We start from the raw sequence: 22,632 nt of genomic DNA, 5'->3' as shown, positions 1-22,632 counted from the left end.
ATTTCACATCCTGAGAGCATGTGAGCAAAAGCTGTCACATGCATTCTTATACAGTTTCAAATGATGATTGAATAATTGAACATTAGGGAGTCTGAATTACACCAAAACATTTATCATACAAAGAAGTAAACACTTTTTAATATTGTATATCATGTTACCAGGACGAACAGCTATTAATAAGCACAGTAGTTTTATTTGGTGTTATTTAAGTTCAGCATGAAATTGACCAATTCACCGTGTAATTGCACAAGAGGTAAATACCTCCCAAATTCATGCTGTGGGAGAGACAGACTACTGCTGTACAATTTTTTTCACTCTCCTAGTAAAATATGATTTATTTGGGATTTTTGCAGGATTACAAAGAGTCACCTGTCAGTTCCCACAGGCCTCCAGTCAGTGTGTCCAGCTGCCCTCTGCTCCGTTTACACACCATTAGCCAGAGTTTAACAGGCCGGGTGAAAGCGCCCCGAACTAACTCAGTGTTTACTCTTCAGCTCAGTTAGTTGTAGCCCTGTTCCCTTAAAATGGGGCACAGTTTCTAAAGTCACAATAGGCGATTAGACATGTAAATGTCTGACATCGGTTTAAATTTAAATGGCTGCAAACAGAACTGCTGATATTGGAACTAGAGCTGAAACAGATACTGCATTAATTGGTTTGTTGTTTGGCTATTTTGATAATCGATTTGGCGGTTAATTTATTTATTAAGGAAAAATGCACAATCTTTACTGGGAACAGCTTCTCCAATGTGAGGATTTGCTGCTTTTCTCTGCTTTTACATTATTTTCAACTTAATATCTTTATATTTTGGACTGTTGAACCGACATAACAAACAATTTAAAGAGATCACTTTGGATTCTGGGAATTATTATTGCTTGACATTTTAGACGAATCAATTAAATGAAAAAATGATAGATCAACAGATTTTATTGGCCCCCCAAAGGGAAAATTGTGGGGAAAGAGTGTGAATTATGTGAGCCTCCAAGATATATAGATAGATAAATACATTTGTAAATAAATTATTTCATCAGTAATTAAAATAATCTTCTTCTAATTGGAACTATATTTATTAATTTATAGTTATTCTGATGGCATTTCCTCTACAAAGCATTTATCTAATTACACAATAACATTTTGCGCTATCATATACCGTGTGTAGCAACAAAGTGGCGTTTTCCTTAAGGAAACTCCATCTGCATCTTGGTCAACTGCACAGTGTTTAACTGCCGAATGACCTACGGTCCCGGGGTCACAAGTTAAGCTGTCACTTTCAGAGCTCCTCTCTCAGGCCTCTGGTCAGTGGACAGAGAGCAGAGGTCAGCTCTGTGTCCACACAGTCATCACAGGACTTGTGGACAAATGTTTCTGGGCTTATTGAGCACGAACAAAGTGGCAGCAGCGCTACTCTTAACTTCAGATCAGTTCTGTCTTACCCAGTGTGAAATAATTTCATTAGAATCCAGCCAGTACATGTCAACAATCTGCCACTAAGACATTTTCGTAGGTGTTTCTGTAACTGTTATAACAATTTTTTTTCCAGCTGTGAGCAGATCCTCCTTTTTCTTTTTATATTGCATTGTGGGACAGTTCCTATCCATCAACAGCACACTCAGTTTGAATGTTCTGAGTAAACTTATACTTACATAGTTTCAGTGTGAACCCACCTCAACTCCAAATTTAGATTTAGTAAATAGTATGGGGTCTGCTCAGAAATTAAATGTTTGGTACCTCTGAAGTGTTTCTTGCTGTACAAATTACTTTTGTGTGTAATGATTCGAGTACCAAGATTCAGAAAGTGTTACTAACAAATCATTTATTAAATAAATAGTTCAAATAAATAACATACTGTATATTCACAAGCAAATCAAAATAACTTACAAAAGAGGTATCAGAAGATAATTAGCACACTCTTCACAGTAGACAATCAATTCATAATCTTTGGCTATATGACATGCGTATTTTACAAAAACTCAAATTAAAATGCATTTAAATAAAATTACATTTGTGTGGTCAATCGTGGAATTACTATAAGAGGATTCTCAGTTTTGCCAAAGTTCCTCAGCCAAGTCCTAAGTACCACAAAGTTGGTAATCAACAAATACTGAAGTCCTTTTCAGAACTGATTCTTCTGAAGTCACATAACCTTGATAAATACACATAAAGGTCAGACTTCGTCTTCTCAAGAAAAAAAACAGCATGTCGATTTAAAAAAAAAGTGCCCATGGCTATTTTGAGACGATTGCAGTCTGGAGAATTGGCTGAGCCATTATCTATTCAAATGCTGAATCTATTGCTTGAAATGAGAAATTCCTTAATCCCCTCCATTTTCCTCATCGGCAAAACAGCCTCTCATTGCAAAACTAAATTAGTTCCAGGCGGCCGGCAACAAGGAATATTAACATGAAGACATGAAGGGAATATTGTACATCCATGCAAAATACAAATTAATTTTTCACCCGCAGATCATATTTCAACACTGATCAGTATGGAGGCTGTGCCCACATGTTCCACCACATGTGGAGTCCACCAAATATCACAGAATATTGCATCTTCTGCATTCAAACACAAGTCACACACGGGCAAGAATGAGTCTTGAGGAAGGACGAGATCAGTTTTTAAACCCAAGAAAAGGGTCACACAACGTCCACATTTTTTGATTAATTTTTTTGTATTTTGTGGCTGTGGTTCTACCAGGCCTCAGAGCTGTCGCAGCTGGATCCAGGTGAGGGGACTTCTGTGTCACTGGTCAGGGCCCAGGTGTGTGGAGGGGAGTGCAGCTGCTCCATGTTTCCTCTGAGGAAGGTGAGCAGAGTGGTGGGGGAGTGGCTGGCTGGCTGACCGCTCTGGCTCTCCAGCAGCTGCACCAGGAAGTTGATGTAGCGCATGGCCAGACGCAGGATCTCGTTCTTGCTCAGCTTCTTCTCCGGAGGATGGGTGGGGATGAGCTTGCGGAGCTCGGCAAAGGCAGTGTTGACGTTGTGCTGGCGCCAGCGCTCCCTCGTGTTGGTGAACACCTTCCTGGTCATGGTGCCGAGTGGAGCTGTAACGATTAGTTGATTGATTGATTAGTTATCGAGAAAATAATCTGCAGATTAATCGATAATGAAAACAATCCTAGTAATCCTACATTACAAATATTGCTATAAAATTATTTATAAAAAAGAACATTTACCAGAGTGGATTTTGTCATTTCTGCAGTACACAACCTTCTGTATTTTTCCTGTTTTAATTTTAAATTGATATTCCACATACCAGGTATTCACTGTAAATTCTTAACACTTAACCACCACTACAGTATTTAGCGTTTATAAGCAGTCATTTTAACAGATGTTTAGTTGTAAGCACATGTTTGTCAGCACCTTAAAACACCTCCTGTGCGCACCCATAGGTGGAGGCTGGTGTATAAACAGATAATGAATGACAATGTAGTAAAACACAGGTGCAATAATAATATAAAGTATTTTTTAAAATGAGAGATTATGACTTCTGACAAATACTGTACATTAATAAACACTTGCATGTATGTTAAAACTACATTGTCGTTCATTATAAACCATTAAATGTTTAAATGAATGGGTGAATAAATGCTAATTAAGGCAGCTAAATTAAAATGTTACTAGATTTGTTTTTAAAGAGACTTTCTGGTTATATAAAGGATGTCCTACAACAAAAAAATATTGTTGTTTGTAAATTATTCTCAAATTATCATTATAAACAGATAATTCAATCTACCTTAATGCAGAATCTGGTGTAAATACATATAATAAAATGATAAAGGAGTACACATATCTCCTTGTGTTACAAACTCTTAGTGATTAATTATTTACTTGACCAAAGTGGAAACATGTGGCCTTGAGGGCAGCAAAAAAAATCCTTCAATATACAACAGATTTCTCACCTGTGTGTGTAGAAATGTGCAGAAAATCTCAGCTGCGCCGTTGTCCTCTGCGGGTCATCAGTGTCCAGGCGTGAATGTCCACTCAGTTACGTCTTCTCATGCTCTCTGAAAGATCCTTGTGAGTGAGAGGGAAGGAGAGAGGAGAAGAGAGAGTGTGAGGGAGGGAGGGATGGGGAACAGAGAGAGAGAGAGAGAGAGAGAAGGGGCAAGACTGCTGCATGCTCGCATCCCACATTTTATAGCAGGGTGAACCCTATTGTGTGACGTGTGCTGTCGTGGAGCCTCTGTGGCATTGTGTGAGGTTGGTGTTAACTGAGGAGTGATTGTTAAAACACCCCCCTTCCTTCTATCATTTAGAGCCAATGCAGGTGGCTTTATGGTTATAATCCATAAATCGTCACTTTAAATGATTTTCATAGGTGTTTCTGTGCAACATTTGAAGGGATTCTGTCTTTTTTTTTTCTGGACTCAACAGCCTTTTAAGTGACTATTTGTGCTGCTTTTATGATTCATTGCTCATTTAATCCTTGAAGGTTCGCACTAAAGGTGACAAATATATTCCCATTGAAGTGAAACTGAGACGTTCGTCTCTCTGATCCTTCTCTTACTGCTGTGGACACTTGTTCCTTTCTGTTTCTCTGACATTAGGCATGGACAACCCACCATCGCCTCCACCGTGGAAAAGACCTTGATATCACTGGCTGCTCTGCTATTGAATTCAGCCTGATTGGGCCACAAAAGGTAAAAATACCATATCCAGATTGACAGTCGAACAATATGGGTTTTGTTATGACTATGGTAATCTTGTTGAGCCATTCCAAGGGGCCACACATAAATTACAGAGGAAACAGGGAGAGCACAGCGCCCTGACTCACCTCTCTCCAACCACTCCTCACTACCCCCCCACCCCCTCCCCCTCCCCCCACTTTCAACCTCCGTTTAGATAAAAAAAACAAGTCTAGTTTAACCAATTGTCACTGTTCTTTTTACACCCTTCAAGTGTTGTTTCAAAGACGCAGCCTTCCGTAGAAGTCTCTGTGTGGAGTAGGAATTTACATAATCCGATTAGGGGCTGGGATTAGCCCCGAGCCTGGAGAACAGGCCCGATGGGGGCCGTTTTCTGAATCGGCCATTCATGGGCCCTGCTGCACGTCCAAGAGGCTGCACCTGCAGGCCAGGCGCCACCACTCTCTGGCTCCATCCAGCCTCCACTGCAGGCTGAAGGTCTGCAGACACACTCACTGTAGGACCTTTTGGCCTGTCTGTTAACTTTCATCACACCAACAAGGCCAGGTGAAGATTATAGCAGACTGGTTTTATCTGTCATGTAGGTTGAGGCTGAAGGCAGAATGACAAGCTATGAAGGTCCTTGTGGTTTTAATTATGTTGTGTTAAGTGCAGCATTTTGATACGTAAGCACACTGTGAGAGTCTGTACGATAAAATGAGATGAGTGCTGTGTTTATTGTTGCATTTAGAGTAATATGCATAGATAGCTCCTGGACACAGAAATGGTGCTGCAACTTTAGAGACAGAAAGTTCATTTGCAGCTATTTTGATATTCAAATTTTTCAAGCAAAAATTCCAAATATTCACTGTTAGCACCTTCTCCAAGGTGAGGAATTGCTACTTTTCTAGATTTTTGTTGTTTTATATGATTGTAAACTGAATATTTGGAGTTTTTCACTATAACTATATAGTAGTTGCAGCCCCAAGTGGAACTATAGTTAATTTTCATGTGTTATCTTTTCCATTCATCCGTCCATCGCCAACCGCTCATCCTGCGTACAGGGGGATCTTTTCTTTATTCTAATTGCACAGTAACGTTTTGAATATTTTTGGGTTTTAGGGTGCTGGTGAACTAAAACAAACTATCTAAATACATTTGAGCTGTGGGTAATTATAATAGGCATTTTTCAACATTTTCTGACTGTATACAGACAAAACTATTATCGATGAATTAAGAAAATGGTCAACAGATTAATGGCTAGTGAAAATAATCATTAGTCGCAGCTTTACTTTAGATTTAGAGTTCATGGCTGCAGATTTACACTACAGTGTACAGTCAGGGGCGAATTAAACAACAACATTGACAGTATGAAAACACCAAGTACTAAAATACAATACACAATCCACTGAAGACCCTCATCAGCTTACTCCTGTATTTCCTGTTCAGGTTACCACACAGTAGCAGTACAGACTTGTGTTATATGTTATCAGATCAGATCAATTCTGAATGAATGACAAAATGAGGATGATCAATAAACAGCAACCTTGATGCGATTCACTGCTAAACCAAGTGAGACTGTGGAAGAGGAAACATCTGTTTTTCCCAATGTGTCTCCTTCAAAAGGCAAACGTTGGCACCCTATTTAATAAATATTTTAGTGTCCCAGCCACTCTGAAGTTGCTCTCTCACATGCAAGTTGCACTGTCATTGCTTGCAAATTACTGCAGTTAATTAACATGATTTACCTGCAGATTTAATATAAAAAAATTTTAGGTCCCAATATTTCTGAATGTTTATTTGAGCTAATGAATAATGAAAATGTATAGGCATATATAACAACACTTTACTTATTGAGCCAATATTGACGGGTAATTACTGCGTTTGTAGAATTTGGTGGAGGGGACTCAGTGTGACTTCAATACTGTCTCTGGTGACTTTGCAGGGTTCCCTGTTCTTAATTACTGTATCTTATTAGCATGTTGCAATGTCAGCTATTGTGTCAAAATACTGTGTGTGTTGCTTCTTCTGAGATTTCCTTCAGATGGGCATTATTTGTCCCCCCCCCCCCGTGAAACACACAGGTGACACAGTTAACTGCTGCCTGTTATTACAGATAACAGCTGTGTGACCTTTACAGCTGCAGTCAGAGTAGGATCCAAATCTAAAGGATGGCTTTGGTTTAAACAGCCTGTTAGCTCCCACAGTGTCTCTCCTCTCCCATTCAGTCCAGGCCTAACGTATAGTCAGGGGCAATTACTGCACCATTACGCTGCTGTTTACCTAGCCTTCTTATGGGGAGTCCTTTGACCATCCTGCCACCACAGCTTTTGTTCCAGTGCCATAAAAAAATAAACCATCTAGTCTGTCTCTGTGTTTGTCCAGTGCTTGTGTGAAGGCAGAGGCCAGAGAGATGTTTTCAAAAAACAAACAAAAAAAAACCTGGCGGGTTACTGATGGTGGCTAGCCAGAGCTGGATATGGCTGTCCAGAGGCAGGGAGGCTTGGAGTCGATGTCCCCGGGGGTCGTCTTTGTCTGGGGATCATTCCTGAGGGAGCTGGCTTCACTCTGCTGGCTCGTGAAGATAAGCACTCTCTCCACATGCTGAGAGACGATGATAAGGGGATTGCTTCACTAAATGAAAAAGGAAAAAAAATAGCCCCACCATTGGAGCTGCTAAAATGAGAGGCTTTATCAGTTTAGCTGGGAAAGACCCTCGATCCCACTCCTCTAGCCATAAATCACAATTTGTTTTTCCACTACTGAGCATGCTCAGTATGGGGGAAGACCAAAACAAAAGGAAAATGTGCACACAGTTGTAATCTTTGTTTAATCTTATTTTGTAAAAACGAAATGTTAACACCCCCCTAATTTAGGCCTTAGAAACAGTATATAAACATATAATACACAGTTTATAACACATTATAATACAGCTGTAAGGCATAACATTTTACAACTTGTCCCATGAAGACAAATTTTTATAAAATTACTTTTATATTGGCGTTCTGTATCTGTTTATACACCAAGAGGAGTTATAGGGTGCAGGACACTAACTAAAATAGTAGTTTAGTAGAAAGTTTTGATCTAATAAAGCACAAAGAAGTACCGTTTGTGCTGTGAAATATGGCCTTAAAAGTATTAAAACATGTAATAATAAGTAAATACTATAACAATATAATATTTATAAAACAAAGTATTTTAATATATCAGTATTTTATATTAGACTATTTGACTGAAAATTATTCATTTTAATTATTTTGTCAGCAACTACTGCACCTTACCGCCATATAATTAATGGTCCAGCTGATTTTAAAAGAAAAAAAACCCGGAATGCATAAAAGCACCGTTGCTTGTTAAATATAAAATATACAACTGAAATGTAGAAACTTAGCTTGCAATTAAAAAGTGTTTGCATGGGAAAACGTTATTTCATCTGAATAAAAACTCGGAAGCTAAACCTAAATCATGCAATTAATACCTTGAATGTAACAAAACTTTAAGGATGTACTGCTCTTTTGTCTTTTTACAGTCCACAGCAACAGAGCACTCATGCCTAAAATAATTTAAGCCTAGTCTGTCCATCACTTCTGCCGGGCACCCTCTCATAGCTCAACCTCCCCTTCTTCAGTGGTGTCAACACTGCAAAACACACACAAGGAAATATCTCAATCTGTCAATGAAGCTTAAAAAAGTCAAAAACAGACATAATCCACATTTCTATCCAAATGTAGTGCACATTTTAACCAATTTTACAGGAAATTGCATATTAATGTATGTTTCCATCCACCACTGTGATGTGAATATTAGGAGTTGGTTCATCAACATAAACACCTGGTGGCGCTAATTCTCCAGTCAGGTGCCATGAAACCATTGACGTAGTTAAGAAGAGCGCTAGTCAAACCACCAAACAGTGGAAAATGATGTTGCAAACATGATGGACATGTTTCATGTATTCAGTGGTGACACGCTTCATGTGCGTTGTGATTTATTCGCTAAGTCTGTTTTCATTGTACTTTGCCACTGCAGGTGGATGGAGACGCACCGTACCCACTATCATTCACCTGTTCCAACCAAACCTGCAGCCTTGCCCGTCCTCTTCCTCTCTTGTCCCATCCAGCATTTGGGGCCATACTTAGCTGAAAGCGACGCCGTCTCTCCTCTACTGGTGAGGCATTCGTTGCTGGTTTGTCCTCGACCCCACAGCAGGACCTCTGCAGGAGGGCTCAGACTATAGGAAATGCGGTGGCAGTCTGGATGTTGGCGGTCACTGTAGACCGAGGAGAACGTGGACATTTGACTGCTGGCTGGCTGCTGGTGGATGGGGCTGAAACCGAACGTGGAGTCCAGCTTGAAAGGACTGTCGAGCTTTGCTGGAGCCCTCTGTGTCCACACATCTTTTGCTCTTTCAACAACTCTCCCCGCTGCTCCAGCTCTGCCTCTGCGGCCAGAAAACATCACCACCTTTCTGCCTCTGTCTTCCTCTTTCCATGGATCACCGCTGGTCCAGCTTCTCGTGAGGTGAACATCTGGGCTGCCAAAGGAAGAACTCAGGTCGAGTCTGAAATCTGTGTTGCCATCCTGCACCATCGAGTCTGGGTCTGGTTCACCGAAGCTGCGATCAGCTCCGAGCAGGAAACTGGTGTCGTCACTACAGAAAAGTTCTGGATGAGGGTTGATGGGGGGTTCTGGTTGTGGGTCAGAGTTCATGTGCTCCGGGGCAGCAGCGGTGGTCCAGGTGCTGTTTGGTGGACTGGTTTGTTGGTTTGTGTCAGTGATAAGTGTCTGACACTCCAGCTGGTTCGGCTCTGTGGTCAGTGTGTACAGGGAGGTGGTGTCACTGAACAGCTGAAACCAGGAAGAGAAGAGGGGCTATTAAGTGCTGAAATGTCACTGAAGAGATCCTTATTTTTATTCTGTTTTCATGTGAAGTACTTTGAATGAAATTTTATGTATGAACAGTCATAGGGATCGTTTGATCTGGTAGGGCCACGTTCGGTTTACTGGTTTGTGCTTAGCATGTTTTTCACTGTATCGGTTCCACACCGCTGGGCCTCACTTGTGTTGTGCTTTATCAGACAAAAGTCCAGTAACACGGCTGCGGGGGGAGAGTGAGGAAGATTACTCTCCCCCTCTGTTGTCACACAAACAGTGTTTAAATATTGGCTTTGCTAAATGGACTTTTTGGCTGTTTTCACATTTTGGTTATTTGTACCTGAACCTAGGCTGGTGCCCCCTAATTATTCATCTGTATTAATAACTTTAGTAATATTAAGTATATTAACATATATCTTTGGTATACATTTTCTAATTACCAAAACTGCCCTATCATATCCCAACAATATGCATCTTATATTTAAGCATAGTGACATATCTCGGATCACCTTGAGGACTTTATGTGGCACCTCAGGGATCAGCTCCTTCAACTGAGACAGAGAGGCCCCCAGGAGCCACTGGAAGGATGGTGCTCTCCTCAGCAATAGCTGACCAACCAGAGGGTTAATACATGGGAACTGTAATAGACACTTCTCCTCCTGGAGGGAAAGAAAACAAAATGTTACAACATGAAACAATCAAAGCCATCTAAAGTGATGATAAGTTTCAGGTACATTTGTTATGTGGCATAATGCCTAAAAATGATACGAATAAAAAGCTCAATGTGGAGCCACAGCAGAAGCTTCTCATCCTGCAGTTATCCTGCATGAGTTAGGTTGAAGTAGTTAATGACACCAAGGAAAAAAACTCTCAACCCAACACTAGACTAATCTACGTTACTTCCTCTTTATAGATCACCTCCGAGGGAATCACAGTCAGCCAGTCTCTGTCCAGCCAGCTGAGAGGGTCCCTGTCACTGGCCGTCAGGCGGTGGAAGCAGATCTTGCTGATCCATTTGGCTATTTCCATCACCTCGGACACAATCAGCACCTGACAAACACGGTAGACAACAAAGGGGTAGATGTAAAAAAAAAAAGGATTTGTACAGGAACTGCATTTGCATTGACTAAATAGAAACAACCACACGGTGTGAACTTGGTGTTTTTTACTGAATTTGTTGAGATGTTTTGACAGCAAGGACATATAGTAGCTGAAAACCATGTTTGTGTTTTTTAAAGTCTATGGTTCAACCTTGACGTCTAGATCCTCTGACTTCATGCCGAACAGCACCAGAGACGAATAAACCAACACCAAATTGCTGAAGGCTTCGCTGGAAAATCTGCCATCACACACACATAAGCAGTGAGCTTTTGTGTGCACAATGTGTGTGTCTGTGTGTATGTCTACATGCGAGCGGTTTGTTTGTGTGGGTGTGGACACTGACCCTCCTCCCTGCCTGTCTGGGCAGTGCAGGATGAGCCAACAGCAGCTGTATTGCAGAGAGAGAGCAGTAAGCCTCATCACTACTCTCTCACTGGCTCGCTCCTGACACAGTTCACCCTCCTCCTACACGAGCGCACACACACACACACACACACACACACTGAAATGATTTAGTTGCTGCTTTCAAGATGGAGATTTTATTTAGCAGCATTACCAATAACAAAGAAGCTCAGTTTACGGAGATAAAAATATGTAGGAAATCGGCAGCATTGTAGCGGATTTATGTGTGTGTGTGCGTCTATCCTTTTAAAGGGTGCAGCAAGTATCTCTGTGCCTGGTACCTGAATGACGATAGCGGTGCTTTCATCCACTGTGATCACAGCGTAGCGATGGGTCCCTCCGAGCATCTGCAAGGACGGACAGTAGGTCCTCTCCAGCACAGTTATTTGAAACCTGTTACAACAAACAGACACCCTTCAAACACCATATGGCGCTTAAATGATAGCTTACCATCACATTTTTAAAGCCTGACTGTGAAAAACCATTTTGGAGAGTAGTTTTAAAGATTTGTCCTCTGAAGAAATAGTCTATCTGAAGTCAGGTTTAGACGTACCTGAAGAGAGTTACACTAGTAAAAAGACTAAAGCTGAAACTATGAATCAATTATTCAATCATCTGGAAAATTAACTGGCAACACTTTTGATAATTGGTTAATAGCTTTAACCATTTATAAAGCTTTTCTGTTTTCTGTTATTGTAAATTGAAATAATTTGGGATTTGGACAGTTGGTCAGACAAGACGTTAAGGTCAGTTGAAGCCTTAATAATCACCATTAATCAGGAAGAAACAAGAAACAACTAAAAGATTATAACTGTAAGGATAGAGTGGGATGCCGTAAATGCATGATTAACATGATTAGCTTTTTTAATATCTAAAGGAAATGGATTAATGAAAACAAAATGCACAGACACTTTCAGTGACCATCTAAACACATACATCCGAGCTCTAACATTAGGAGTCACTGTGACTGTTTTCCCAGAAGGGAACGCTATCATCTCGCCTTCATTTTTACTGTTATTTAACAGGTTTTCACATGATGAAAAAACAAAAACTATTCAACCATTTTATTTATTGTAAAATAATATGTATACTGATTTTTGGTAATATCACCCAGTGTGGGTTTGGTCTAAATATGGAAATCCAGGTATTTTCCATTCTTACTAGCTGGATATGATTCAATTAGCCTTGATTTACCCTGACTCGAGTGTCTGTAGCAGTAGTGGACAGTTGAGAAGCCCCTCTGTGACAAACAACACACATGGCACATTTTCCTCCAGCAACCACGAGGTTTCTTCCGTCTCTTTTGGGAAGAACACACACATTTAAAGAACATCTCTGTACATTAGCGTGAATGCTACGTATGTGGTGGCAGCTGACCAGTGTCGCAGATTGTTGTGTTGAAGGTGAGGTGACTGATGCTCCTCTCTCTGCAGACTGCGGCCCATGGTGACTGACCTGGATGGTCGTACTCAATCACCAGAGAGAAACAGCTCCAGGGGAAGTCGGGGCCCACGTGCTGCTCACACACCACCACACACACACTGTCGCGCATGCTGCTGGAACAGGATGGGAGTGTAAAAACAACATAGCTTGAAATGTTTCCTTTAACACAGGAAAACAATTACCACTTACTCCAGTACGCCAAAGCCCTCCTGTTCTTTACTCACACAGCATGGAGTGACACTTTCACCTAATTCAATTTGTCTCATGTTTGCTTGAAGAATGACTTTGGTTTTTTGTTTATGTTCATAAAAATCTAACTGGAGAGTACTATAAACAATTATATTCTGTATGTCATTTTTGAGTGTCAAGATACGAAATAACCACCACAAGGTCTGTGAAAAATGTGATTTATGAGGAATATGGTGAAATATTTTGGTAAAATGAAACAATGAATACAAAAATACAAATGTAAATGTTTACCTGCTGATCAAACTGGCACCATTAAGTGTTTTCTTGCCCTCCTCAGGACAAACTGCAGTTACAGCAGCACCTGAGATGACGATAATGGCTTGTGATTGAACTTTTATCCCAGAATCACAAGTGACAATGCAAAATAAAATCAGTTGGATGGATTAATGAACCTATGTTTGTATTTAGCCACAACACTTGTTTCCACAGCTGTAAATTGCTCACCGGTCACTTTCCTCAAGCTGTTGATGATTATAGATCTGGTGTCGTCAGAGTCGACTGATATTAAGACAAGAATCTACAGAAAGACAAATCAACCAGGATCATAGTTTTAACATTATGGATGCAGGTAAAACTGAGCATTTCTTGACTAACTGCAACTATAGCAGTTGTTTACAATGAAACGGAACAATACAATTTCCGAATTGCAGTAACCAAACCAATTTGTTTTTCTCTCGTGACCACTGACTTTCTCTTCAACGTTCTGTCCTTTTCTGCTGTGCAGCCGTGCAGGCAGCAGCTGCTGCAGCTCCAGCACTTTGAGGTTGGACTCCTGGTTCTTTTGACTGAGGAAGAGGATGATCTGCAGCCTCTTCACCAGCTGCTTCAGACTCTGCTCTGCACACGCCTCAGCTGCCTTGGTCAGGTACTCTGTAGTAAATAAGGGGAGGGCTGTAAACATCACAATATGGTGTTCACTATGGTACAGTCAACGCACTCTGATGGCTCCTCAAAACTAAACCTAAAGACTCTAAAAACCTATATTCTCATTCAGCTTCTTTTGATGAGTGATGGGTTCATAAAGGGCCATAACTTTTTCTGCCAAACTTTTGGTTTATATACTCTTTTTTTACCTTGTTTTGTAACTGGTGTGAAATGAACATAATAACAGTGTAGTTGTATCCTTTTGTTGTCTAATAAAACCACACCCACGCCGCCCAGATAGTGTGAAGTGTTAATAAATGATAACTAATAAAGATTTAAGGATCTTTAAAGTCAGTTTATACTGACCCAGTGCAGTACTGAGGTCACACTTCAGCAACAGCTCCTTGAACGTCACCAGCACATGAATCTGAGCCGCCTGGTTGAAAAGCACTTCCCGATCTGCATGCAACACAAGATGTACTAAATTAATATCTCAGTACTACAATTTACAGCTACAGTGTGTTACAAATATGTTTCTGCATTATCAAACAACATTTTATACCTCTGACCAGCTCTGCGCTCTTTTCATGTGTCCTGCAGAGGGCCTTCTCTTGCTGTTTGAGGAGGAAGTGTGTTTGGTCTGGGGCCAGGCAGCTGAAATCTCCCCACACGGGGAAGTTGAGCCACAGCTCTCTGGCAGAGCTCAAACAGGGCTGAGCAAAGGCCAGCAACTCACAGTAGGCGTGCTGCTGGCTGGCTGTAAGGGAAGCGAGAGAACTGCGGTTTAAAAAACAACCTTCAAACACACCTGAACCATCTCATCCATACTTTACTCTAACAAGGACAATTTAAGACACATGTTTTGGTATATGTTAACTGCAGGTGCTGTGAAGGTGTCGTACCGGTAGCTTGGACCTGTACTACTCTGCTTTCTTGTCTGTCCTGAGGGATGGACGGACTGACAGGACGACTGATGAGTTGACCTGTCGACTGAAAAGCTGCTTTCTGCTCTCTGGTAGCATTTCCTGTCACAGTACCGCTCACATACGTTAGCCTCCTGTCTGATCTTTGCATCTGCTCTGGAGACGGCTGCAGCTCAGGTGGTGGCGTCTGTTGATCCACTTTTGGTGCTAATAAAAAGAGGATGAGATGAGGTTACAGTGTGCAACATGAAAGAGTCATCAGACTGTGAGTACAGTAACTTAGAGTCAGAGTGGAAAGTGTCTTGAACTTGAACCCCAAAATGTTTACGTTTGGGGGCTACCTCGCTGCCTTATTACTATCCATATTAATTAAGTTGTGTAAGTGGTAACAAAAACAGTCTGTTTAGTGATGCAACTACCGGTTATTTACATTATTGATTAATCTACCGAGTGTTTTCACGATTTATCTATTAATCATTTAGTCTGTAAAATGTCAGCAACTACCAAGTTCCCAGAGCCCACAGGGGAAGTATGTATACACTGAACAAATTTTTAAAGCAACACTTTTGTTTTAGCCCGCATTCCTCATGAGCTGAACTTAAAGATCTAAGACTTTCTCTATGTACACAAAAGGCCTATTTTTCTCAAATATTGTTCACAAATCTGTCAAAATCTGTGTTAGAGAGCACTTCTGCTTTGCCGAGATAATCCATCCACCTCACAGGTGTGGCATATCAAGACGCTGATCAGACAGAATGGGTATTGCACAGGTGTGTCTTAGGCTGGCCACAATAAAAGGCCACTCGAAAATGTGCAGTTTCACTGTACTGGGGGCGTCTGGAAACCAGTCATTATCGTGAGGAAAATGTATAAAAGTAACACTGTAAGAACATAAAGGATGTGACGAGAATCATCTTCAGGCTTTATAAGAGCAACAGCTATTAAAATTATCTATTTCAACCAAATCAGCCACAGCAGTAACAGCAGTCTACCTGGAGTGCTGACGAAGCTCTGCGGTGTTGCAGTAACTGAAGCTGTCTGCTGAGATCTTAATATCATGAAGGTGGACAGAGGGTCAAGGTCCTTCTCTGGTGGATGTTCTTTAACCAGCAGACCTCTGTGATTGTCTTTGATATTCAGTCTGGAGGAGACAGCCTGCTTGAGCATGTGGGCGCTCTGTTCTACCTTACAGTCGTCCACAACTTCTGGAAACCTCTTGTGTGAAACTTCATCTTTGGTGGTAGTAGCAGGTTTTACTTCCTTATCATTTGTGTTGACAGTGTGCATCAGGAAGGTGTTCTGAGACGTATCAGCAGCCTTTTCTTTTTGAAGAAGGGTGTCGTCTGCAGTAGCTTCAGCAGCTTCAGATTTCTTCAGGTGAGAAAACTGAGTTTTGTTTGCGGGATTCTCCAGGATGGATCTGATTGTGACTGAGACCAGAGGAGATGATGTGTCAGAAACTGGTAACTGGTTTGAAGCAAAACATAAAAAGCAGTAGGCTATACACACTTAATATTACAATTATTATTTTTATTGTTGATTAATCAGCCATCTGGTTTTCTTGATTAATCAACAAATTGTTGAGTCAGAAAATAATGCAAAATGTCTATCACAATTAACATAAGCCATATTGGTAACATATTAAAGGTGCTTTGTTTTGTCTGATCAGTACAAAATAAAATGTATCCAGTTTACTATCCTAAATATATGAAGCTGTAACCTTTATTGTTGGCATGATTGCTTTAAAAATGATCCAAACAATAGGTCAAACAGGTGGTTATGTACTGCCAATTCACCCTCTAACAAACAACAGAAATCTGATGCATCTACCACATTCACTCCTGGCCACTGAGATCACTCACACTCCACATGTTCAGGTGACCGTTTGTTGAAGTCTTCCATCTTTTCCTGCTCGTTGGAGTTGAACTCAGACAACATGCTCTCAGTGAACTCGCAGTTTCTGCACAAATACACCTGCGGGGTTATAACACACCCCACCGGTGACTGCTGTTTGTCACCGACGCTGATAAAGCTTTGGTTCTCTAACTTCATGACTCTCAAGGCTTCAGACAGAGGCTGGAAGTCAACAGCTGGTTCATGTATTTGGGGCTCTGTAAAAAACATACAGCAGATAAAATTTTTACTAACACCCTTTGTAGAAGTATTTGTCCTGTAGGTCTCTAAAACTAAAAACACGGCAGCATTTCATATATTAAGTATGTTTGAACTAACAAAATAACATAAAAATAAGGTTTGCTGAAACTGTAAATAAATGCAACAGCAAAACAACTAAAACAAACTAACAAGGATTAACCTGAACAACGAGCTACTAAACATGCATGTTGGTACATCTTTACAATTATGCTACCGTTCCCATCATGAAACTTGATAGCACATTTGTTTGACCCTCTGCGCCCATGTCTGTCAAACCCCTGCCCCGAGTTTTGTTAAGCAGGCTCTTTGTTAACATTTTTAAGTCTCTACGTCCAATCTGACTCACTGAAAAGCTCCCGTCAGAGCTAAAGAAGACATAACAGAACTGTTTTCTATGGCAAGCAGTGATGGGCTGATGAAGTGTCATGAAGCTTCTGGGCTTTAAACTCAGGAAGCACGATGACATCTGGTGGTTAGAAAAACTTACAGCAGCTCTTCAAGACTGAGGCCAAAGCACTTAAACACAGTGCTGAATTCCAATCTTACAGTGTGTGTGTACCAAAAGTCCTGGGAAGCCTTTGTGCTGTAGCTGCTGTAAATGCACACATTATTGTGCAGTGTACAGGAAAAACAAATTAACTGTAAAAAGCCTGAATATAACATCTTTTTGTTGACACTAAATATTCACAATGAGTGACTTGTTGGTGCAGTTTAGAGTCTTTGAACTTTGTAGTTGATAATTATGTGACATTTCACAAGAGTGGTAATGTAGTAACTGGACATTACCATTCATTAAATTGTAACTTTTTTTAATCTTGTATCAGTTCCCATGTTCCCATGACGGTCTTTCTAGTCGACACTGCCACATTCCTCATAAGCTTCGGAGCTGTGGTATCGTTATACCCGTCACTAATATCGAGTAAACTGATCCTAATGTATAAAACTGGCGGAGTGCCCCTTAATTACAACTTTAGCTGTAAAACCAAAGCTTGTAGTTACCTGCCAACAGGAAGCCCACCACAAAGGCTGGATGCTTCTCTGCCTTCCAGAGGGCCGTCCACATCTCTCTCTGAGCGCTTGCTGACACCAGAGATCTACGTGACAATCATTAATGTTACAAGAGCTTTTGTACATCAAAACACCAGTGGTGGAATGTAACTAAGTACATTTACTCAAGTATGAGGTACTTGGACTTTACTTAAAATATCTCTTTTGTGCTACTTTATACTTTAAATTTAGGAAAATATTGTACTTTTTACTCCACTGCATTTATTTAATCTAGATACTCTGCAGATTTTCATTATCAATACAATATATAAACGACTAATAAATTATAAATATTATTGGTTAAGCTACCCAGCAGTATTATATAAACTAAATAAAATGAGCTCCATCTTTACCAGCTGCAATATTAAAGTGATGAACACATGAATGCATCACTAATTATTAGATGTTTAGTTTAGATGCTAATACCTGTGTATTTTGAATGCAGGAATTTCACTTGTAACCATATTTTTACACTGAAGTATAGCCACATTACTCATGTCCTCAGTCATATCCTCTCCTAATGCTATGACAGATAAGAATTTATCCTCTGCATGTTAAAGGAGAAAATGACATTTAAATTGGGTGTGCTGACTTTTTTGACTATTAGGATTTTGTTCATTCACACAGTGATAAAATAGAAATAAAAATGCCTTTCAGTTCCTCATTTAACTATGAGATTTCATTTAGGTTGTTTCCTTCATAAACTGAATGTTTATCACTTCACTTGTATGTTCAGCAACTGTGTGAAAACGAACTAAACCTCATCAGGGTAACTGCTCTATTAGCAGTTTGACCACATGGTGAGCTGGTGTCCTCGCTCACCGTCTGCAGAGCGGCGACATCTCTTCCTTCTGGAGTTTACATGTGGACAGACAGATTTGGGTTTGACTGGTGCTGGGAGTCAAAGTCACGTCCAGCTCCATTTCAGCCGGAAGCATCAAACGTCCTGAGAGGAAGGTCAAGTTTATATTTTATTCTTCTCTACAACATTTCAGAGCCAAATATTGTACTTTTTATGTCACTGCATTTATTTAACACATGGCCTTGTTGGACCAGTTTATAAAATATAATTTATTATTAGAGATTAAACTACCCAACAACATATAACATATAAAGCAGATAAAATGAGCTCCACCTCAACCATCGAGTACCGCTTCCATATTTATACATTAATAAGGATCCATACACTTCTGCCAAATGCGTCTTTTTTTTTACTTTTGATATTTTAAGTACATTTTCCTGCTAATACTTTCATGTACATTTTAAAATGCAGGGGTTGTACTTCTAATGCAGTACTTTAATAGTGGGGTATTGCTACTTTTACCTAATTAGATCCATCTCACAGTGGCCACAACCCGTTCCAGCATCTCCCCTCTGGTAGGCGTTACAGATCACTGTACGCCACAATGACCAGACACAGGAACAGTTTCTACCCACAGGCCATCACTCTGATGAACACTTGACTCCAGACACAGAGAGTCAAAATCCCTGTACAATAACCTTGTGACTCCACCATCTACCTGTATACTGTTTACTATTTATTATTTATCATTTTTTCAATTCATCAGCTGTTCATATGGTATATACTGTATATATCACATCCACCATCCTCCATGTACATAATAATACCTGCACAAAAAGGGTCATTCCATCCTTTGCACTCTGCTTCACTATGTGTATGTGTACATTGTAGTTGTGCGCACATACACATTTTGCTGAGCTCTTTGTTTTTGCTTATTCTTTAAATGTACATTGAGAGCAATGTAAGACAAAGATTCCTGGCTATTAAAACTGATTCTGATTCTGGTGAATGAGTTGAATACTTCTTCCACCACTGCGGGAGGGTGTAAAGTGGTACATTTAGTAGAAAATATTTCTGTCCAAACATGATCAACTATCTTTGTGTTTTCTCTCTCTAACTTTTACCTGCCAAATCTGCCTCCATCAGGCCTCCATTCATCTCGAATTGTTTGCTGGGCTCCTCTGGTATCTCATACTGGGAAATGTCCACTGACGCAGATACGTGTGGAAGGGGAGCTGAAAGAAATGTGACCCCAGTACATCAGTTCACTTCTCTATGTTACTGCATACTTTTATTTGATCTAAAAATATTTTTATCTCGTCTTCACCTTTACGAAGCACGTGCAGAACTGGAGGCTGCTCATCCAGCTGTTCAGGAGCAACACTCATTTTATGACAAATGCTTGAAAAGGCAGTGAAATTTTCTTGGCTCAGATTCAGTGTGTCCACCACAACCGGCAACAGCAGACTCTACAGAGAAAAAAATCAGTGTTAAAGTAATTTCATACATACGCAAATCACTTGGCATTTATCATCTCTAGTTACCTCTTCTTTTATTAGTGACTCTTTACAAAACTCCTCATCAATGTTTGCACACGTGTGAATGTCACTGGTGTTCACATCAGGAGGTTTGTCATAAGACGCACAGTGTCTGAAAGAGTTGTAATCCAACAGGCTTTAACACTAAAGTAAAAGGTCAGTAAAGTAACACTCTTGTTAATTTTAGCATACGATAGTCACTTTGATCACATCACTATGAAACACTTCAGGAAGAACGTCTACACCTGAATATGGCGTCCTCAGTGATGGTATCTCCTGCTGAGCTCAGTAAGGGGTCGGCAACAGGAAGGGTCCTCAGCCTGGACAGTTTGGCCTTCAGCGTGGGTAAATGTTTCTTAAAATGTGGCAGGTAATCGACAACCATGAGCTCCTCTTGCAGGAGGAGATCCAGAGCTGATGAGTAATCCTCTGTCTTATTTCCAGGATTCATCTGGTCAGTTGTCCACTTGACAAATGATTCCTGACATGGATCGTTGATCTGCGCCTCCTTTAAAAGGCAGACATACTCATCCTGGTCTAGATCCTTCACTGAGTCAGGATTAGAGCTGGGTGTCACCTCCACATCCCTATGCACCTCACTCAGAGTCACGCTAAATCTGGAATATAACAAAAATGTAACAATAAAATAAATATTGAAATTATGTCAATAAAAACATTGAGTGTAAAATGATGAACAGTGAGACAGTCTGTTTGAAAAAGTCAGAACCTTTCTGGTGAATTAACCGGTTGCTTTTTTTCTCCCAGGTCATCGAGCACGGAACCACTGACAAAGAGTTTGCAGGTGGAGATCACCTTTCCTTCAACAAGTGAACAAAAGAAGTCAATATAGAAACAAACCCGTTGTGTTGGTCTCATTTAAGGTAGTTTGTTCTATTACACTGCAAGACATTTGTTTAAGAATGAAAAGCCGTAGGTCTTTACTGGACTCTGTTAGCTATCTGTCTACTCTGAAACTGCCATTTGAGGTTTACTTTACTCTGCTACACCTCAGCGGTAAACATTTTACTTTTTACTCCAATGCATTTGTCTGACAGATTTAGTTACTTTTCAGATTACAGTATTTCATACCTCCAATGTGCAGTTAAAACCATGTGTCTTAGTAATTGTAAGACATTGATTACTGCGCAATTAGTACTTTTGATACTTTAAGTAAATCTTCCTGATAATACTTAGATGCTTTTACTTAAGTAAGGTTTTGAACGCACTACTTTTACTTGCAGTAGACAAGTTTGCTACTCAGTAAAACATGTTTAGGTGAAGATGACGTTGGCAGGAGCAACAGAAATGTTGGGGAATAGGGAAAGAATGTTGCATGAAAAGTTGATATAGACTGCCTTGCGTTCACAGAGCAATAAGAGTCAAAGGGTGCTGGCTAAAAGTGTGAAAAGAAAATCTTTAGCTAAGTCTAAGATAAAATAAACATGTTAGGAAAATGTATGGAGGCAGTGCTTCCTCTCAGGTTATGTACCACACTAAACAAGTCCTCTTAAATTTAACACTCTGTGTTGATAAATACCTAGGGGCATGGTAAGGTTTAGGGTTTGATAGTATTAGGGATGTCGGTGCTTTTATATGCAAAAATCTAAGCAGGACAAATCAGTAGTAGAGTGGAAATGATGACTTTTACTTTTACTCAGCTAGAGCAGTGAAAGAAGGTGAGGAATCTGTGTCACCGTACTGTAATATTCAGAAGTGTGCGAGCATTCAGACAAAATTATTCAGGTGCAAGACAAAAATACATATAACTGCAGAGTACAAAGGAGAAAGGTCTACACACTGATAGGCTCCAAGTAAATAGTTTAATTCTCTTTTTAAGGCAACGTTTGGATCTGACCTTGTATTCAGTTTAACCCCTGGTCATGACACATAAAACATTCCCAAACCCACAGCTCACCCAGGCCCAGGTCACGCCACAAAATGGTTATAAAACCTTAGTTAGGCCACTTGTGTACCTCTGATCCATGGCGTCCTGTAAGTGACTTCAGGCAGCTTGCCACTATGGGGGTAGAGGTTACTGGTACCAGTGAAGTAAGGTGTTGGCAGTGCCAGCAGGTTCATCATTACTTTCAGACTGGTGGTGGTCTGAAAAAAAACCACAGAAAGGTAAAAGAAAGAGGGAGACGGGTCAACGCAGCATTATGCTATGTTGAGCTGTCTCCCTCTTTCTTAATGATTATATTCAGAGGAAACAATTAACATGCCAAATACTCACCTCAAAAACATAGTTGAGAGCTTTGTATCTGTTTGCAGAGAAAATCTGAGTAGGAAAAGAGTTGTCCTTTTCAGACCTATAAACATCATACAAAGAAAAATACAAATACATAAATCCAGGATAATCATTATCATGAACCTAAAATAGATCAATTTAATGTCTAATGTCACACTAAAGTCATCACTTTAAATAACTGTGTATCACCAGTCGTGGAGGAAGTACTCATATTTGTAGTAAAAGTCCTGCATTAAAAATTTTAGAATTACATAAATTATATCACTGGATATTAATTATTGATGAATTAAGGTTTAAAGCATTAATTTAATTACTTTATAAACTGCTGGGTAGCTTGTACACCCCCCCCCCCCCCCCCCCCCCCC

At 40.2% G+C, this 22,632-nt stretch overlaps 2 protein-coding genes across 4 annotated transcripts in view; both read right to left on the bottom strand.

Moving 5' to 3' along the window:
* Nucleotides 1-1,812: 1,812 nt before the first annotated feature.
* Nucleotides 1,813-8,184, bottom strand: tal2 (T-cell acute lymphocytic leukemia 2). The gene is made up of 4 exons (XM_046035763.1): nucleotides 8,103-8,184; nucleotides 7,067-7,297; nucleotides 3,899-4,013; nucleotides 1,813-3,040 (listed from the first exon to the last, which is right to left on the bottom strand). The coding sequence occupies exon 4, from the start codon at nucleotides 3,024-3,026 to the stop codon at nucleotides 2,688-2,690; it is 339 nt and encodes a 112-aa protein (XP_045891719.1). The 5' UTR covers nucleotides 3,027-3,040; nucleotides 3,899-4,013; nucleotides 7,067-7,297; nucleotides 8,103-8,184; the 3' UTR covers nucleotides 1,813-2,687.
* LOC123960801 (protein shortage in chiasmata 1 ortholog) overlaps nucleotides 7,436-22,632 on the bottom strand; it is a 15,930-nt gene continuing 733 nt past the window's right edge. The window contains exons 2-27 of one of the 3 annotated variants that reach the window (XM_046035762.1): nucleotides 22,253-22,328; nucleotides 21,993-22,122; nucleotides 20,747-20,837; nucleotides 20,265-20,636; nucleotides 20,026-20,131; nucleotides 19,809-19,950; nucleotides 19,606-19,716; nucleotides 18,502-18,625; nucleotides 17,632-17,726; nucleotides 16,341-16,589; nucleotides 15,471-15,908; nucleotides 14,458-14,685; nucleotides 14,118-14,312; nucleotides 13,922-14,014; nucleotides 13,380-13,561; nucleotides 13,136-13,208; nucleotides 12,923-12,992; nucleotides 12,377-12,555; nucleotides 12,194-12,299; nucleotides 11,281-11,392; nucleotides 10,941-11,062; nucleotides 10,748-10,835; nucleotides 10,415-10,546; nucleotides 10,006-10,155; nucleotides 8,701-9,469; nucleotides 7,436-8,263 (exon numbers count right to left, since the gene is read on the bottom strand). In XM_046035762.1, the coding sequence (XP_045891718.1) occupies nucleotides 8,178-8,263; nucleotides 8,701-9,469; nucleotides 10,006-10,155; nucleotides 10,415-10,546; nucleotides 10,748-10,835; nucleotides 10,941-11,062; nucleotides 11,281-11,392; nucleotides 12,194-12,299; nucleotides 12,377-12,555; nucleotides 12,923-12,992; nucleotides 13,136-13,208; nucleotides 13,380-13,561; nucleotides 13,922-14,014; nucleotides 14,118-14,312; nucleotides 14,458-14,685; nucleotides 15,471-15,908; nucleotides 16,341-16,589; nucleotides 17,632-17,726; nucleotides 18,502-18,625; nucleotides 19,606-19,716; nucleotides 19,809-19,950; nucleotides 20,026-20,131; nucleotides 20,265-20,636; nucleotides 20,747-20,837; nucleotides 21,993-22,122; nucleotides 22,253-22,328 (4,519 nt within the window). In that variant the 3' untranslated portion in view covers nucleotides 7,436-8,177. Of the gene's footprint in view, nucleotides 8,264-8,685; nucleotides 9,470-10,005; nucleotides 10,156-10,414; nucleotides 10,547-10,747; nucleotides 10,836-10,940; nucleotides 11,063-11,280; nucleotides 11,393-12,193; nucleotides 12,300-12,376; nucleotides 12,556-12,922; nucleotides 12,993-13,135; nucleotides 13,209-13,379; nucleotides 13,562-13,921; nucleotides 14,015-14,117; nucleotides 14,313-14,457; nucleotides 14,686-15,470; nucleotides 15,909-16,340; nucleotides 16,590-17,631; nucleotides 17,727-18,501; nucleotides 18,626-19,605; nucleotides 19,717-19,808; nucleotides 19,951-20,025; nucleotides 20,132-20,264; nucleotides 20,637-20,746; nucleotides 20,838-21,992; nucleotides 22,123-22,252; nucleotides 22,329-22,632 lie in introns of all 3 variants that reach the window. The other 2 variants (XM_046035760.1, XM_046035761.1) reach the window with 2 other exon arrangements.

The sequence above is a fragment of the Micropterus dolomieu genome, linkage group LG21, assembly GCF_021292245.1.
Source record: "Micropterus dolomieu isolate WLL.071019.BEF.003 ecotype Adirondacks linkage group LG21, ASM2129224v1, whole genome shotgun sequence".
Classification (NCBI taxonomy): Eukaryota; Metazoa; Chordata; class Actinopteri; order Centrarchiformes; family Centrarchidae; genus Micropterus; species Micropterus dolomieu.
The sequence above is the reverse complement of the archived record's forward strand: the minus strand, read 5'-3'. Positions and strand labels throughout refer to the sequence as shown.

What these genes read in the sequence shown, in the direction of transcription:
- tal2 (XM_046035763.1), bottom strand. Translation starts at nt 3,026, where the DNA reads ATGACCAGGAAGGTGTTCACCAACACGAGGGAGCGCTGGCGCCAGCAC.